Raw genomic sequence first — 15200 nt, 5'->3', positions numbered from 1 at the left:
CACCGTTGCTCCAGCTGTGCAGCTCAGATGTACTTCCTGTTCCCTTTCTCAGTCTGATTGCAGCCGTAGTCTGCGTGTGAGTCTAATGAGGCATCTCCCTAATCCATCCAGCCCTCACTCTCTGTTCCCTCTCTTCCACTGCTCCTGCTCTCCTCTTCTTCACACTCCCTCCCTTCCTTCTCTCACACAAGTGGGTGACAGATGTGAGCCACTCTGGAGAGCACACAGACACCCAGCTCTCTGCTGCCAGGCGCCACTCCTCCGTGTGTATGTATGTGTATGTGCGTCTGAGTGTGTTTACGCATGGTGTGCAGTTGTGTTTCACTTAATGCCTTTGTGCATGAACTGTAAGGCATCATGTAGGACTGTAGTCTCTCTGTATGTGTTTCTCCCTGGGTATTGAATGTGGTTGAATGTACTGTACTGTGAGTGCTGTTTTGATAAATGAGAGCCAACTCACAATGTTTGGTCCGACAGCTTTGTGGGGACCGAAATGCTGGACCCCATAATGTACATTATTTAGTTTTAAGATTTTAGGGGGAAGATTTGGGTGAGGAAATCATGGATGTGTGCGTGCATGCGTGTGTGTGTCTGTGTGTCACACACACACACACACACACACACACACACATAGATAATAGACACGTCCAGTATTTCCGCTCCATAGACATAGGAATGAAACGGACAATCTCTCCCCCACTCTCTCACTTGCACACATGCACACACACATTTCCGCTCTCTTCACATGTAATGCAATCACCTGGGCTCTCCATGCTTCCTAACCCAATAAAGCTGACAACCTCCACCACACACACATGCACACACACGCACACACACACAAACAAACACACACATCCCTTAGAACGACCTGTGATACATTCACCTCTACTTTCATTTCGACCTCCGTTCCTTTTTTCCGGTCTATCTGCATCTTACAGGAGCTGTTGCAGTTTCAAACTCCAGCTTTTCTCAGCCTAACCATAGAGTCTCATTAGCCGCTTGCAGAGTTTAAGGACTGACTCGAGCCGGTCCAAGGTGCCATACAGCGTCTGGGGAGCAGACAGAGAAACAGAGGCTCAGACACAGAGAGTTGGATCGACGTGGCTAAAACAGAAAATAGACAGACAGACTGTGGATGCTCTTTGTTACATTATTCAACAATATGCATGAGTTAGGACAGAGAGGACAGAGAGAATGGAAGATGGACTGATGAATAGAGAAGGAAGAGGTTGAAGAAAGCCTGTAGAGTAACTGTGAGTGTGTGTACTGTATGTGTGACTGGGGTCTGCCTAGTGTTGTGGAGGGTGACCAGGCATGGCGGCCATAACCGCTCCTCCGAGCACCATCTGCTCCTCGCCGCAGCAACTGTTGCCAGGGTACCTGCTCTCCTCTCTTCCCCTCTCTTCCCCTTTATCCCACCTTTTACTCCTCCTCTTTTTGCTCCTCACCTCCCATCTCTTCCTCCTGTTCTGCTCTCCTTTTCTACCTTTCTTCTTCCCTCACACATGTTCTTTTCTCTTCCCGTCAATTTATTCCATTTCCTTTTTCATTCTAAAGAGGATACCTGCTCTCTATTCAATAAGCTTTATTGGCGTGACATTCAATTCGTTGTATATTAGCAACGCTTCAGTGAAGTACTAATAACACTGAAATACTACTGATACTACTGCTAATTCATTAGCTCTTTTTTTAATCCTTTCCCTCATGTGTCTTCTGATTGTCTTTATTTGACTACACACGGTGTATATAAACTCATTCTGTCAGTTCTTCAGCTAACTGCTACATACACACAAGCTCGGCCAAAGTCTTGAATTTTCAGAGACTTTTTCTCTCCTCCTTCCTTTGAAATCCATCTCTCTTCCGTTCCTTTCTGGCGATTGTGTGGACATGACTCAGGGCCCCCTGTCTACAGAGAGAGAGAGAGAAGCAGAGAACGAGTGGAGAAAGGAGTTTGATGGCGGGATGTTTAGAGAGAAGGGAAGAAAAGAGGTAGAGTGAGTGGGGGAGAGGGAGAGATCGTAGATCAGAACCGTCATGATTGAGCCATCTGCTGAGAGGAGGCCAGTGAGACTCAAACACACATACATACACACATGCGTGCTTAAAGATCACCACTGCCACCCGTTGGTCATTGTCTGACACTACGCCTCTGCTCCTTTCTTCCATCGTCTGACTGCCCTGCTGCCTGCCATCCGGTAGGAACATGCCAGGCGGAGATGAGACACGTAGCTCTGAACATCGATCAGTCTGGTCTGGCTGTCTGGTGAGCCAGTCTTAAGCAGCCGATTCTGTTTGCTCCACAGGGTTTTTTTGTGCTCTAATATATGAGATTTATCTCCACCAAACTCCTTTCTAAGAAGAGCAGAGCCTCAGTGCGGATTATGAGGCTTTGGCTCTTTCAAAACATATTGAGTATAGCGATGTGTTACAGGCTCTTGCCAATGTTACGATGCACTACTGTAATCCTGCTTTTGCTGTTTCATTCTTGCCCTGCAGTTAAATGTGATTTGTTGTACACTGTCTGTTCCTCCGTGTGGCTGTGGGTGGCTGTGTGTTGTTGAATTTTTATGTGTGCGAACACACTCTTTACTGGCCTGAATCGTTCTTTCCTCTCCTCTCAGGCCTTTCCACTCTCTTACTGTCAGCCGGCCTAAACGATGTCCACTCTCATTCAGCTGTCTAACCTTTAATAGATTTATAAACGCTCCCCTCCCATTGGCCAGAGCAGGCCATTTCATCCTATTAGAGATTAGCATACGGCTGAGTGGAGGAGGAAGTGCTCTTTATATGCTAATGAGGAGATAATGTATGCAGCGAGGACCAACCATTGCCCCCGTTGGGAGGACTCGGGGTGGCCTGACGAGCTGAATCTTGAAGCAGTCCTGTCTTTATCTTGTTTTTCACTCTCGTTCACACACACCAGGACTGTGTCTCTGTGGGCTATTATACAACACAGTGGCTGACTATAGTATTATGTCTAAAACAGACTGATCAAAGGTGTCACTGTAGATGCCAATAACGCTGGGGGATGTACTGAGTACACATTCTTTCTGTCCCTGATCTATTTGTGATAAGAGTAGTAACCCTGAAGCCGAGGTTTCTATGGTTTCAAATTACTTTGTTAAATGTGGAGCAGAAAAGCTAATTTAGCCCGTTTTTGTCCAGATTTACCCTTTAAAGGTGCTATACGTAAGAAATGACCACCTGTCAAATTCATACTTAAAACAAACAGAGCAGCATATCACTATAGTAAGTGCTAACTGTAGCTGCCATTAGCTGGTTAGCTCAACTAAAATTCTTACATGTTGCACCTTTTAAGCAATAAAAACAAGAAAAAGTAATAGTCCAACATTGTGGGGAAATAGACTTATTAGCTCTGCGGCCAAGACTTAAATGAGAAAATCAATGTCACTTTCATATCTGAATGGTAAATCGCAGGCTACTAATGTTTGGTTAGATTAGCTCAGCACAATGATTGGAAACAGGGAAATGGCAAGCCTGGCTCTGTCTGAAGATAATTGAATTTGCCTAGCACATTTAAACAAATGTGTTATCTCTTTTGTTCAATCCATACAAAAATCAAAGTGTAAAAATAAAAGTTTAGCATTTTTTGTTGGACTGTTTCTCAACTGGGACCAGTTGCCAGGCAGCCAGTAGAGACTTCAGGAAGTAGTAGATATAATAAGATATAATTTGCAAGCTCTAGAGGTGCTGGTAGGTGGATTTTGTTTCCTTTGGACAGTACCAGGCTAACTGCTTTGCCCTGTTTCCTTTATGCAAAGCTAAACTAGCCTGCTGCTAACAGACAGATGAAAGAGCAGTATCAATCCTCTCTGTGACAAGAAAGCAAATAGGAATATTTCTGGAAATGTCAAACTTGCTTATCGATATATGATTGACTTGCTGCTCAACAGTCCATCTGACCAGGTGCCCCCTTCCTCTCTATCTTTACAGGAGCAAGGTGTGGTGGGAATGTCACGACCACCGGGCGCCATCCCGCCTCCTCACCCTGCTGGTGGCGTGGCCTCAGGGGTGGGGCCCAACCAGGGGTCAGGTCCACCTCCAGGCTATGTGGGCAACCAGCAGCAGGCAGCCATGATGAAACAGATGATGGCGTTGGAGCAGGAGAAGAGGGTGCAAATGCACATGATGGAGCAGCAGAAGCAGCAGCTCTTCAGAGAGCAGAGACAACAGCAGCAGCAGCAACTACTGGCCGAACAGGTGAGTCAGTGTGTTCATAGCATAACATTGTGTGATGATGTGGTGAAAACGGCTGTATGATTCATCTATCATGCATTAAATTATAATTTGTGTGTGTTTCTGTGTGTGCATTGTTTGTTCATACATTACTGTGTAATTGTCTGTGTCTGCAGCTCTAACAAGAGCGGCTCATCCTCTCCTCTTCCTTACTGCTGTCTGGTTGCATGTATAATTACCCTCAACCAGCCCCCTCTTCACTACTTCCTTTTCATCTCTGCATTGTGTGTGTGCGCCTGTGTATGTGTGTGTTTTTGCCACATGCCGCCTGCTGTGATAATGTGGTGTTTTCTTTTTATTTCTCTCTCTGTGAGGGAATCAAGTGTTAAAGAGTTCTGAACTCTGAAGTCACCACCCACTATGTTCGTTTTAATTGGATCTGCAAAAACATACACAGACACACAAATATAGGTGTCTGAAAGGGAGCACATCCTGTTGGGGTTTAGTGTATGTTGTTAACTGGATATCATTCCTCCATTTAAATGAGCAACACCTCTGCTGCTTTCAAGCGCACATTCAGAAGCTGCTTTTCATGCTGCAAGGACTAAAGTTTTTCCACTTAATCTTTTCAGAGTATCAGGGCTGCCTTTGGTTTTCTGTTTAAACACGGATCAGTTATGGTGTTAATTATGTTGGAGAGCATCATGCAGACAATGTGCACCAATGCAATCCTGAAAGAACACATCTGTCTCACTGCTTTACCAAATGTCTGTCTCACATCAACTGTGCCAAATATGTCACTTCTGTACCAAACATCTGTTTCTTCTGTACCAAACATCTGTTTCTTCTGTACCAAACATCTGTCTCACATCGAATGTACCAAACGTGTCTTATGTACCAAACATCTGTCTCGTCTGCACCAAACATCTTTTTCACATCAACTGTCTCAAACATTTGTCTCCACTTTACTAAACACCTGCCTGATGTCTGCTCTGCTATACCAAACACCTGTCTTCCCGCTACTATACTAAAAATATATCTCCATTGCAACTAAATTCTGCCTCACATCGACTGTACCAAACATGTCTTCTTTACCAAACATCTGTCTTTTCTGTACCAAACAGCTGTTTCACTCCTGCTGCACCAAAACATTTGTCTCACTTGTACTGTGGCATTTGTAAAGTAAAAAAAATGATATATTTCAACAGCTATCGAAGTGAGAATAGAGGTACTCAGAATGTCAGGAAAGTGGTGACTTTGACAGAGTTTACCACACTCACAACACCATGTGAAATGTGCAAGAATGCTCAAAGAATGTCATAAAGAGAAAAGAAGGCTTTATACACTTGGGTCCAATGCAAGTATTTAATGATAACAAATTGGGCAAAGATGTTTTCCCCTATGAAGGTGCCGTGACTAGCTTTGGAGTGAAGACTTCATTGTTGATTTTATAACAGAATTTAATTCTGTTAATACAAATCAGATCCTTTTTCTCGTCTGTATCCCATAATTATAATATCAATACATTTAAAAAGATATGAAGACATATGAAACACATTGACAACCTACATTCTTAACAATTTATGTGTGTGCGTGTGTGTGTGCAGCTCCAACAGCAGCAGCATCTCCCCAGACAGATGGGTCAGGGCCAGAGGAATCCATACCCCCAAGTCAATCAGTACCAAGGTGAGACAAACGAACGCATGTCTTCATTTCATACGTGCAAAAATACACGTAATATGAGCAGAAACATAAGAATGGCAGCATAGATTTTCTAATAGACGAGGCAAGACCTGACCTAGATTCTTCAGCATTTTATTGATGACCACATTAGTAAATTAGATTTTTTGGTAATTCAGCTTCTAGTTCTTTGCAGATCATCCAGATGGTTACACAAATAAGACTCACAATCCCACATGCATGCTTGGTCTGCAACAAGTATGGTATACATGGTAGAGTGCCAAGACATTTAGACATTTAACAGATTTTACAGTTCACTGTCTGCCATATTCAGAGACAGATAGACACACAAACATATAAAAACATGTATGCAAACAGCAGCGCTGACTGAACATCACCCTGAAACCAAACCTCATCCTCTCTGTCTGTCTCTGTCAGATACATCAGTTGGCGCTCAGATGCTCTACAGCCTCTCTCTCTCTCTCTCTTTCTCACTCTCTCTTTCTCTGTAAAAAAAATATAGAATATTCCTGCTCTGCCTGTTACCACGGCAACTTGTCTGTCCTGGATCCCCCAGAGTTCCGGTGAAGTCAGAGAGATGGATGAGAGGAGGGAAATGGGAGAGGGGGAGAGAGGGTGGAGGCTGGTAACAAGAAGAATAGGTAGATGGTCTGCTCAGTAGAAGGAGAGGTTGGGAAGAGAAAGAGAGAGAGCGAGAGATGAGTGGGTGAGAGGATGATGGAGAGATGAAGAAATACATCGAGAGGGAGGAGGAGAGTCAAGACGAAAGCCATTTATAGCCATCACAGAGTCTGTCTGCAAGTCTAGGAGATAATGTGGCGAGGAAGAGGGGGCTTCATCATGAAACTCTGGCCTAGAAATATACCTGTTAGTTCAGGTATCCCGCAGCGTTTCAGTGATTTGAAAGCAACCAGTGCAACTGCAATCAGAACACAATCATCCACTCTCTACTCGTTTATATACAAGAAGTGATGTGTGGCATAGATGTGGCTATTTCTTCAAGTTACATTACCTCCAACTCTGCTCGCTCCCTACTTACTGACAAGTCTGGAGTGTGTGATCCTCTTCGTTCTGACTCCTCTGTTACAGTTGCAGTCTGATCTGTGAGGTGAGGGATTAGTGGAATGATGTCAGAAGTGGGTGTATTAGAGGATTTTGAGCCATTTCCACGCTAGCAGACCTCCTCGGCTCTGCCACTACCAAGCCTCTAATAGGAAAAAGTGGGGAATTCAGGTGCTAGTGCTTTAGAGTGTTTAGTTTTATTTTAGTGTGGTATTTAAAGCAAATTGGGAGGGAAGCATTCATTTCCAGAGTAAACCGGTTGTCACAGAACATAAATTTTTGCCACAGAACTGACTTACTAGATTGGCTTTATGTGCCATTTGTTGATTTAAGTAGATCTAGTACACAGGCTCCAAAGCTCTTTACGACAGTCCAGCTCCTTTGTGTTTTCTGTCTCCATATGCTATTCTATTTTTTTCCCAACTTCATTGTCTCTGTTGTCTGATGTTAACTCCTCTGATTCTTCTCTCCTAGGACCCCCTCAAGATCTGGCATCCAGGAGCCAGGCTCTCCAGAGCATTCGGGCTGCACGTCTCCTACAACAGCAGCAGCAGAACCAGCAGCAGATGGTCCAGATGAGTTCTGTTCAGGGCCAGGGAGGCTCAGTGGGACCCCAAACTGATATGGGCCTTCCCTATGGCAACCAGGGGTCCAACCAGGGTTCCCTGTATGGGCTCAACCCCTCCATGAGCCAAATGATCCACCAGCAGCAGCACCAGAGCCAAAGTGTCCAAGCCTCCATGGGTCTTCCACCTCAGCACAACCCTGCCGGAGGGCCGCCCCGGCAAGCAGGTGCAGGTCCTGGGGTTGGAGGTATGCCCGGAGGCCCCGGAGGTGGTGGAGCTGGAGGGTATGGAGGCCAAGGGATGTTAATGAACTCCATGACCCAGCAACCCCTCAAAGGCCCTCCCAACGCCAAAGCCCAAGCACAGAGACTGCAAAGCATGCTGGGAGCAGGAGGAGGAGGCGGGGGAATGGCGGCGGGTGGCTGGCCGCAGCAGCAAGGACAGAGTCTGCAGGCCATGGGGGGAGGAGTCGGAAGGACTACAGGAGGAGGGGGAGGAGAAATGGTGGGGTTCAGCTCTGCCCAGGGTTATGGGATGCAGCCGGGTCAACCCCCCCGCATGGCCAAGCAACACTTTCAGGGCCCAGGCCAGGGGATGAGCCAGGGAATGGACCCCAGAGTGGGCAACCCAGCGGCTGGTATGGGAGGCCCAATGATGGGCCCTCACATGGGCGGTCAGCCCAGGACCAACCAGCCCCGGCCCATGGTCATGAACCAGGGGATGAACCAGGGGGTGATGGGCCAGGGGATGACTGGGATGGCAGGTTTCGGGCCGGGCCCTGGGGGGCCTGGGATAGGGGCAGGGGGAGGAGGAAGTGGACCCTATGGACCAGGGGGAGTTGGGGTTGGAGGTCAGCCACCGGGCTACCAGAGGACAGCCAATCAGGACATGTCATCCTATGGTTATGGGGGCGGGCCCTCAGGGGGAGGAGCTTTCGGATTGGCCGATGGCTCAGGGGCAGAGCTGGACTCAAGCGATGGTTGGATGGAGGAGTTTTTCCCGAGCCAATAGCCACCGGGGAAACTGGAGAAGAGTTTTTACTGGATGAACTAAACGTTAAAGCAGGACAAAATTTAAAACCTGAGAAAGTAAAACAAAAAGGATGACATGATGTGGACTGGCATGTTTTTGTTTTGTAAAACATGAGCAAGATTATAAATGAGTTCTTGTGTTATGTTTTGTGTGTGCAAGTGTATGTGTGTGAGTATGTGAGATGAAGAGCGCGATCATTATGTCTTGTGCATATTAATGAAAAACCAATATAGAGATTAAGAGGTGTGTTTCATTAGTTTCCCTTTTTTTCTCCACGGATGAATTTTTCTCATGTTCCAGTGTTTGAAAGTGAGCCCCATTTACACAGCAGCGCTTTGAGCCCAAGCTTCAGCAGGGGCTGATTGAACACCGCAGACTGATGAAGGGGAAGGAAGACTTGTTCTCAAGACAGCAATTTATTTGTGTTTGTGTGTTTGTGCCACCCAGCTCAGTGCTTCACATCTCTCAACTATGTGAGGAGCTGAAGGGAGTAGAAAGCACTCTCAGCGCTCCCATTTCCTCTCTTAGATTTGTGCCCCCCGTACACACACACACACACATGCACACACACACAAATCTGTCTCCCTCGCGCTCTCTCACTTTGTTCCTCTCACTTGATCTCTCTCTCTCCCTCATCCTCCTTCCCTCTCTCTTCCCGTCTTTCCCACCCCCTCTCAAGAGAATCGTTCCTCGCTCTCGACACTCCTCTCTCTGTTTAAATTGTGAACATCACAACCGAACAAATGATGTTCTTCTATTGTGCCACACAAGCGCACTCTGCCCTCTAGTGCTTTTGCTAAGTAATCGACCTGGGTGGCGTTTTTGGGGGGGAGGGGGGGGTTTCATTTCCTGTGCATGGCTGTGGATGACGGGTATGCATGTAGAGAAAGACAAAGAGAGTGAAAAGCAGAGAAAGAGGGACAGAATAGGCAGCTAAAGCAAGCGCTAGGATTCAAAAGCTAATGCACACACACACACACACACACACACGTATACAAACCAACAAACAGACAGACAAACAAACATCAGCCCGGGAGGATGAGCGGATGTGTGAGAGGCAGCTAACGGAGCTAATATTGCAGTAAATTTCTGCCTGTGTGACACAAACCACATCACATACATCAGGCTGACACAAAGCAAAACGATCGCTGGGCACTGAATGTATTCAAGCACCACAAGTGACTTCTTTTTAAGGAAAAAAAAAAAAAAAAGCTCATTGGAAGCCCACCCACATGGTTTTGTTTGTTGCTGTGTTTTATCTCTAACAATGATGCTGGTTGTGTCTTTGTCGATTAAAAGGAAAGAAAAAAAAGTTCAAATTAGCCTTCTTTTAGTTTGTGTTGTCTTTTGAAAATCTGTTTGTCCTCCCGTCGCAGCACAGCCTCCCCTCCCATTGTGACACAGCTAGTTGTCAATCACCGTGGCCCTGCTTTACATTGTGGCTTTTCTTGTACCGCAGCTATAAAACGCCCTCGCTCCGAACTAGAACGTAACTGTGCTATACTGTAACACTACTGTGAAGAAATACGAGTTGTCCCCTTCCAGCGTTTTACTAGGAAAATGAACCACTGCTAAGCCTTGAGTTTATTTCATAGACAGTAGAGAAACTTCAGACAGCTGGCTTAAAGGGTGACGCCGGTTAGCGCCAGTTAGCATCAAAACAATCAGTGCTTCCACTGAAGTCAGTGTCTCCCCTTCTCTGAGCTTACTAGCATACTGTAGGCTTTCCTCCAGGCCTTATGGCTTTAAATCATCATCAACAAGCTGTCCACTCTTTTGCCCTAATGGTTGAGTAATAAATATGTGTCAAATAGGTTTTAATACAGTAGTTGTTGGTAACACCTTACTTCTCTAACTGTTTTGTAATCTTGGTTAAAAGATGAATGAAAGCGTGTTTGTATGTGCATTACTTTGTATTTAGCTCATCAGAGTGAAAGGTTGGAGGATGACGCTGTAATCAACAAACCAAAAAGCCTTCTTCTCTGTAAACTTAACTCCTTGCCATCAATGCATTTGTTCTCATGGTTGTTGATGTTGTATAATCCAACCCTTTAAAAACAAACTTTAACCACCACCACGCCCATCATCCTGTAAGCGTTGCTGCATTTGGTAGCACCCACGAATGAGGTTCTGTACTTTGATTTTGTCATGTTTGGGGAGTAGAAGTCCTTCCGCCTCACTGTGTGGAGTCTGAAGGTCAACGGCAGACGGGTGTTGAGGGTTGTAGCGTCCCCCAGTATTATCAGGGGGAGATGGTCAAATAAATGAAAACACACTCTGATTGTTTGAACCTTCCTTGTGCAGGAAATGCAGTGGAGCAGTCACCGCTTCAGTGGCTCCACTGCTCATGCTTCCAAAACTTTAATATCGCTCCAGCACTCCAGGCAGGCTCAAATCAAAACTCAGAGTGCTTGACCAGTGAAATGGAGGCGGTGTGTAGGAAAATACCTGACGTGTACCACTCCAAACTGGAGACGGGAAGGTAGAGAAACTCTTCTGGGTCAGTGTTAAGGTCACAGCCTTTGTGACCTTTTAGTCTTCTTCAAAATAAGGGTTCATGATTTGGTTTGAAATCCCTTCTGGAAGAGAAAGGAAGCTTCCTCCAAATATCATTATGTACCGGGACCAAGTCTGTAGACAACATTTTAACAAAAATGGTTGTTGTTGATGTTCTTTGTTTTATTTTATTTGTTTTTTTTTACTGGTGCTGACATATATGTGATTATGAGAAAAAGTATATAAAAGATAATGGCTATTTGTAAATATGTTTTTACAGGTTTAAATACATCAGATAATACAGTCTCTACTCTGTAAAGAATTTACTGTTTGTTGGAAAATAGAGAAGTATTTTTATTTTGAAGTTTTTTGGTTTCACGTTTAACCCATCTGAGCTATGCCATTGCACTTCAGACAATGTCTTACTACTAATTTGTATTGTAAACCTCCTCTCTTTTTTGGAATTTTTTTCATTTGTTTTTTTTCTAGTTTGAGATTTGACTCTGTTCTTAAGCAGTGCTTATTTCTTTTTATCCTGTACAGAATTCTGAAATGTTAACAAAAGAGAATTACAAAAGACTTTTTTTTGTTTGTTTTTCAAAAAGATACAATAAAGAGAGAATGTTCTCGCTGATCATATTAAATGAAAGCTTGTTGTTCATTGGGTTTATTTGTCTTCAGCGCAAAACTGAGTAGTAGAAGGTTAACAGATGCTAGCTAGATACAATTATTCTGAAGTTTTTAGATTGGTTGAGATATTAAGAACATGTTAAATTATTTAATCTACAACATGTCAAGGATGACACAATAAAGCCAAATTATTAATACTTCCACTCTGAAGACAAGACGCCAGCACTTGAATATGCAGATAACATTATGAAGTAGGCTCTGTTAACTACCAAGTATGACTAGCTTGCTAATGATTTAGCTACTGTTACAAGTTTATACAGGGTAAATACAGCAGTAGCCTACAGCACAATTAGCTTAATTGAGTTGCTAACTGAAAATGCTGGTGCTCTGTGTGTTAAGTTCAAACAGCAACCTCCGGAGCTGAAAAAAAATTGGGAGTCAGTGTTGCCAACATTTTCCAATGAAAGTAGCAGACACCAGCTCCAAAAGTTGCCAAATGACGCCATGCCTCCATTTGCATATTGATGACTTCAAGCCATATCAAGGGTAGATTGAGACATCTTCAGCCAAATAATCACAGTCACAACATGGAGATCTTATATTTGATGTAAAAGAATGTACCAAAGGAGGGAGAGCAGGACCAGATATTTACATATTAACAGCCTACACCCTTTTCCAGAGAGAGAGAGAGAGACAGAGAGAGTGAGAGAGAAGCTCAAACTAATTATTAACAGATTAGTGAGCTGCACTTCAGAGAGTTTCAAAGCAACTCACTATAACCAACTTAACTCCCACTCCTGCAGTGGTCGGTGTCCGCCTGCCTCACACGCCACTCATACGCCCATAACCCCACGCATGACACACGAGGGCAGGGAGAGTTCCTGGTGTTGTCGACTCCTTCATCAATGCTTACTCTGAACAGCATACATGGGAATGAATGACAATGTATGTCATTTCTACCGAACTACGTCACTTGTAGCTTTTTCGAAATAAAGTCGCTAAGAGGGGTCACCAAGCTCGTAACAATGGTGGAAGTGCTGAAACTGCAGTTCCTCGAATGGCCACTTGAGGCTGGCTGTAAAAGCAAGTCAATATCCTTGAGACCTCACGTTAACTCACTTGTGTAACTTAAGGCTAAAAGTTATGCATAACTTTGTGTGCAGATGCCTTCGAGTGACAGCTAGCCACTAGCTGTCTAGCTAGCTGACAGCAACCAGGCTTCATTCATCCTACCTCGGCTCCACCATGCTCCACCTCCATGCCCATTTTTAGATTGTTGGGGGGGTAAGCAGAGTCAGGCATCACAAAGATGGCGACAGCAGGAGCGACCACGCCGAGCTTCACAATGGCTCTTCAGAAACCGATGGGTGACGTCACAGAGACTACGTCCATGTTCATACAATCTGTGGTGTGTTTTCAGTTAAGCTAGCTAGCTGCACATGACCTCACCAGTGTCCTTTGATATTACACAAACATTCCCACGAAACCTGAACCAATCACTGCTCTGGACATGCTTGGACATGCCCATATTATTAACATCGGCCTACATACAGACAACTGAAAGAAAATGTGGTGATGGAAGGAAATGTGGTGTGGGGAAAACAGGGAAGAAGTTTTAAGTTTTCATTCATTTTATTAATTGGTTAGTTGTTACTGTCACTGTCTGCGCTCAATAAACAGCAACACTGTCTGCGAACACACAACAACATCAATACTCACCCGTTTAGCCGACAACCAGTAATCTCATTTCGTTTCAGGGTCGCAAGTCTGACTGAGACAAATGTACACACATCCATGTAGCGCCTAAAACCAGACTGACTAACTGCTGCAGTAATGTTTTGTCTAACAGACCTGATTTGCATAATTAGACTTGCATATGCTAAAGAGCAGAGCCTTAATTCTGTCTGGCAGTAATAGTGACGATGAATCATGGGCTCCCTGTTGGTGTCAGCAGACAGACAGACAGACCACATGCAGGGCCGGGACCTTTTTGTTATAATTCATCTTTCCTTCGATCTGCTTCCTTCAAACTCACTCCTCCTCATCCTCTGTAAGCCACGCCCCCTTTCTTCATCACTCCTCTTCGACCACCTTCCTCTACCTCTCCTGCTTATATTCCAGCTACATCTTTCCTCTCCACTCTCCCCGGCTGCCGTGTTTCTCTTCGACTCTCTACCCCCCACCAACCGGCACCACACACACTCACACACACTCCTCCACCACACTCCTGCTTCCCAGCTGACAGTGATAAATGGAGACTAACAGAGATGACAACATCATTACTCATGTTCAGTAGCGACACCACCTAGGACAGAGAAAAACGAGAGGAAGAGGGAGGATGAAGGACAGGACAGGAGGAAGATGGGGAGTGAACAGGGTGGAGGGGGGAGGCTGCAGTTGGAGGTGTTTGCTACAGTCCACCCCCGAGTGCACACCTGAACATCTCCTGAGAGCACGATGTTGAGGTGTTCATTACTGGTGTGAAAAAAGTAGAGCAACTGGTGATAGTACGGACAGCCTGGATTAAAACTCATCGGTTTCCTACGCAAATCCAATCAGACAAGAGTCGCTGCAGGGCTGTGAGATACAACAGTTTTCTTTATCACTCAATCTGCTGCTTCGTTTCATTAATCACTTATTGTAGAAAATGTCAAAAATAATGATAAATGCTTATCGCACATGTCCAGGTTTCCAAGGAATTTCTTCCAACAGACAAAAACACATAAATTACATTTTATTAGATTTATTTATGAATTATATGTGAATTTACTTATCATATATTAATCTATTATCATATATTTATGATGAAAATGTGACTCCACTTCACATTTGAGAGGCTACAAGTCACATGTATTCTGTATTTTTACTCAATGAGTTACAAAAACGATTCAGTCTGAAAATTAGAATTCATTGTATGTCAAGCGAGAGCAGCAAGGTGAATATTAAAGGTCCAGAGTGTAGGATTTATTGGCACAACAGCAAAACAATGTACAGCAACTTCACACAGCCGTGAAGAAGAGTGGACCACCCAAACACCACTGCAGGCCGAGTGCACCGCGTCATGGCAGTGACACTCCCTGATGGCAGTGGACCGTCAGCAGGACAGTGCATCCTGCCGCACCACAAAACTGGCTCAGGAATGGCTCTGGAACCTGGCCTCCAAATTCCCCAGATCCCAATCCGATCGAGAATCCATTACTAAATGTCCTAGTATACTGTTCAGCAGTTAGCACAATATCAGATTACTTAATGGTTCAACACTAATAGGACATGACACAATACAGGTAATGTGTATTTAGTATTCATGCCTTCTGGTTTTGTTTCCTTTACTCTCTCACTTCCAATGTGAACAAATTTGCACTCAAAAACCTGCTTAGAGGTTGTGTGATGTATGAATTTGGGGCACAGTGTTAATTTAGAGCGTGTCAAAACATGCTAACATTTGATAATTAGCACAAAGTACAGCTGACGCTAATGGGAATGTCTGCATTTGTTGGTATTTGGTCATAATAATTG

At 44.6% G+C, this 15200-nt stretch overlaps 1 protein-coding gene across 1 annotated transcript in view; it reads left to right on the top strand.

The window, feature by feature from the left end:
* maml3 (mastermind-like transcriptional coactivator 3) overlaps positions 1-11710 on the top strand; it is a 110417-nt gene extending 98707 nt beyond the window's left edge. Inside the window, exons 4-6 of the mRNA XM_073474275.1 lie at positions 3955-4221; positions 5805-5883; positions 7435-11710. Coding sequence (XP_073330376.1) covers positions 3955-4221; positions 5805-5883; positions 7435-8537 — 1449 coding nt within the window. The 3' untranslated portion in view covers positions 8538-11710. The remainder of the gene's footprint in view (positions 1-3954; positions 4222-5804; positions 5884-7434) is intronic.
* The last annotated feature ends 3490 nt before the right edge of the window (positions 11711-15200 follow it).

The sequence above is a fragment of the Pagrus major genome, chromosome 1 (genome assembly GCF_040436345.1).
Source record: "Pagrus major chromosome 1, Pma_NU_1.0".
In the NCBI taxonomy this organism is placed as follows: domain Eukaryota; kingdom Metazoa; phylum Chordata; class Actinopteri; order Spariformes; family Sparidae; genus Pagrus; species Pagrus major.
The sequence above is the reverse complement of the archived record's forward strand: the minus strand, read 5'-3'. Positions and strand labels throughout refer to the sequence as shown.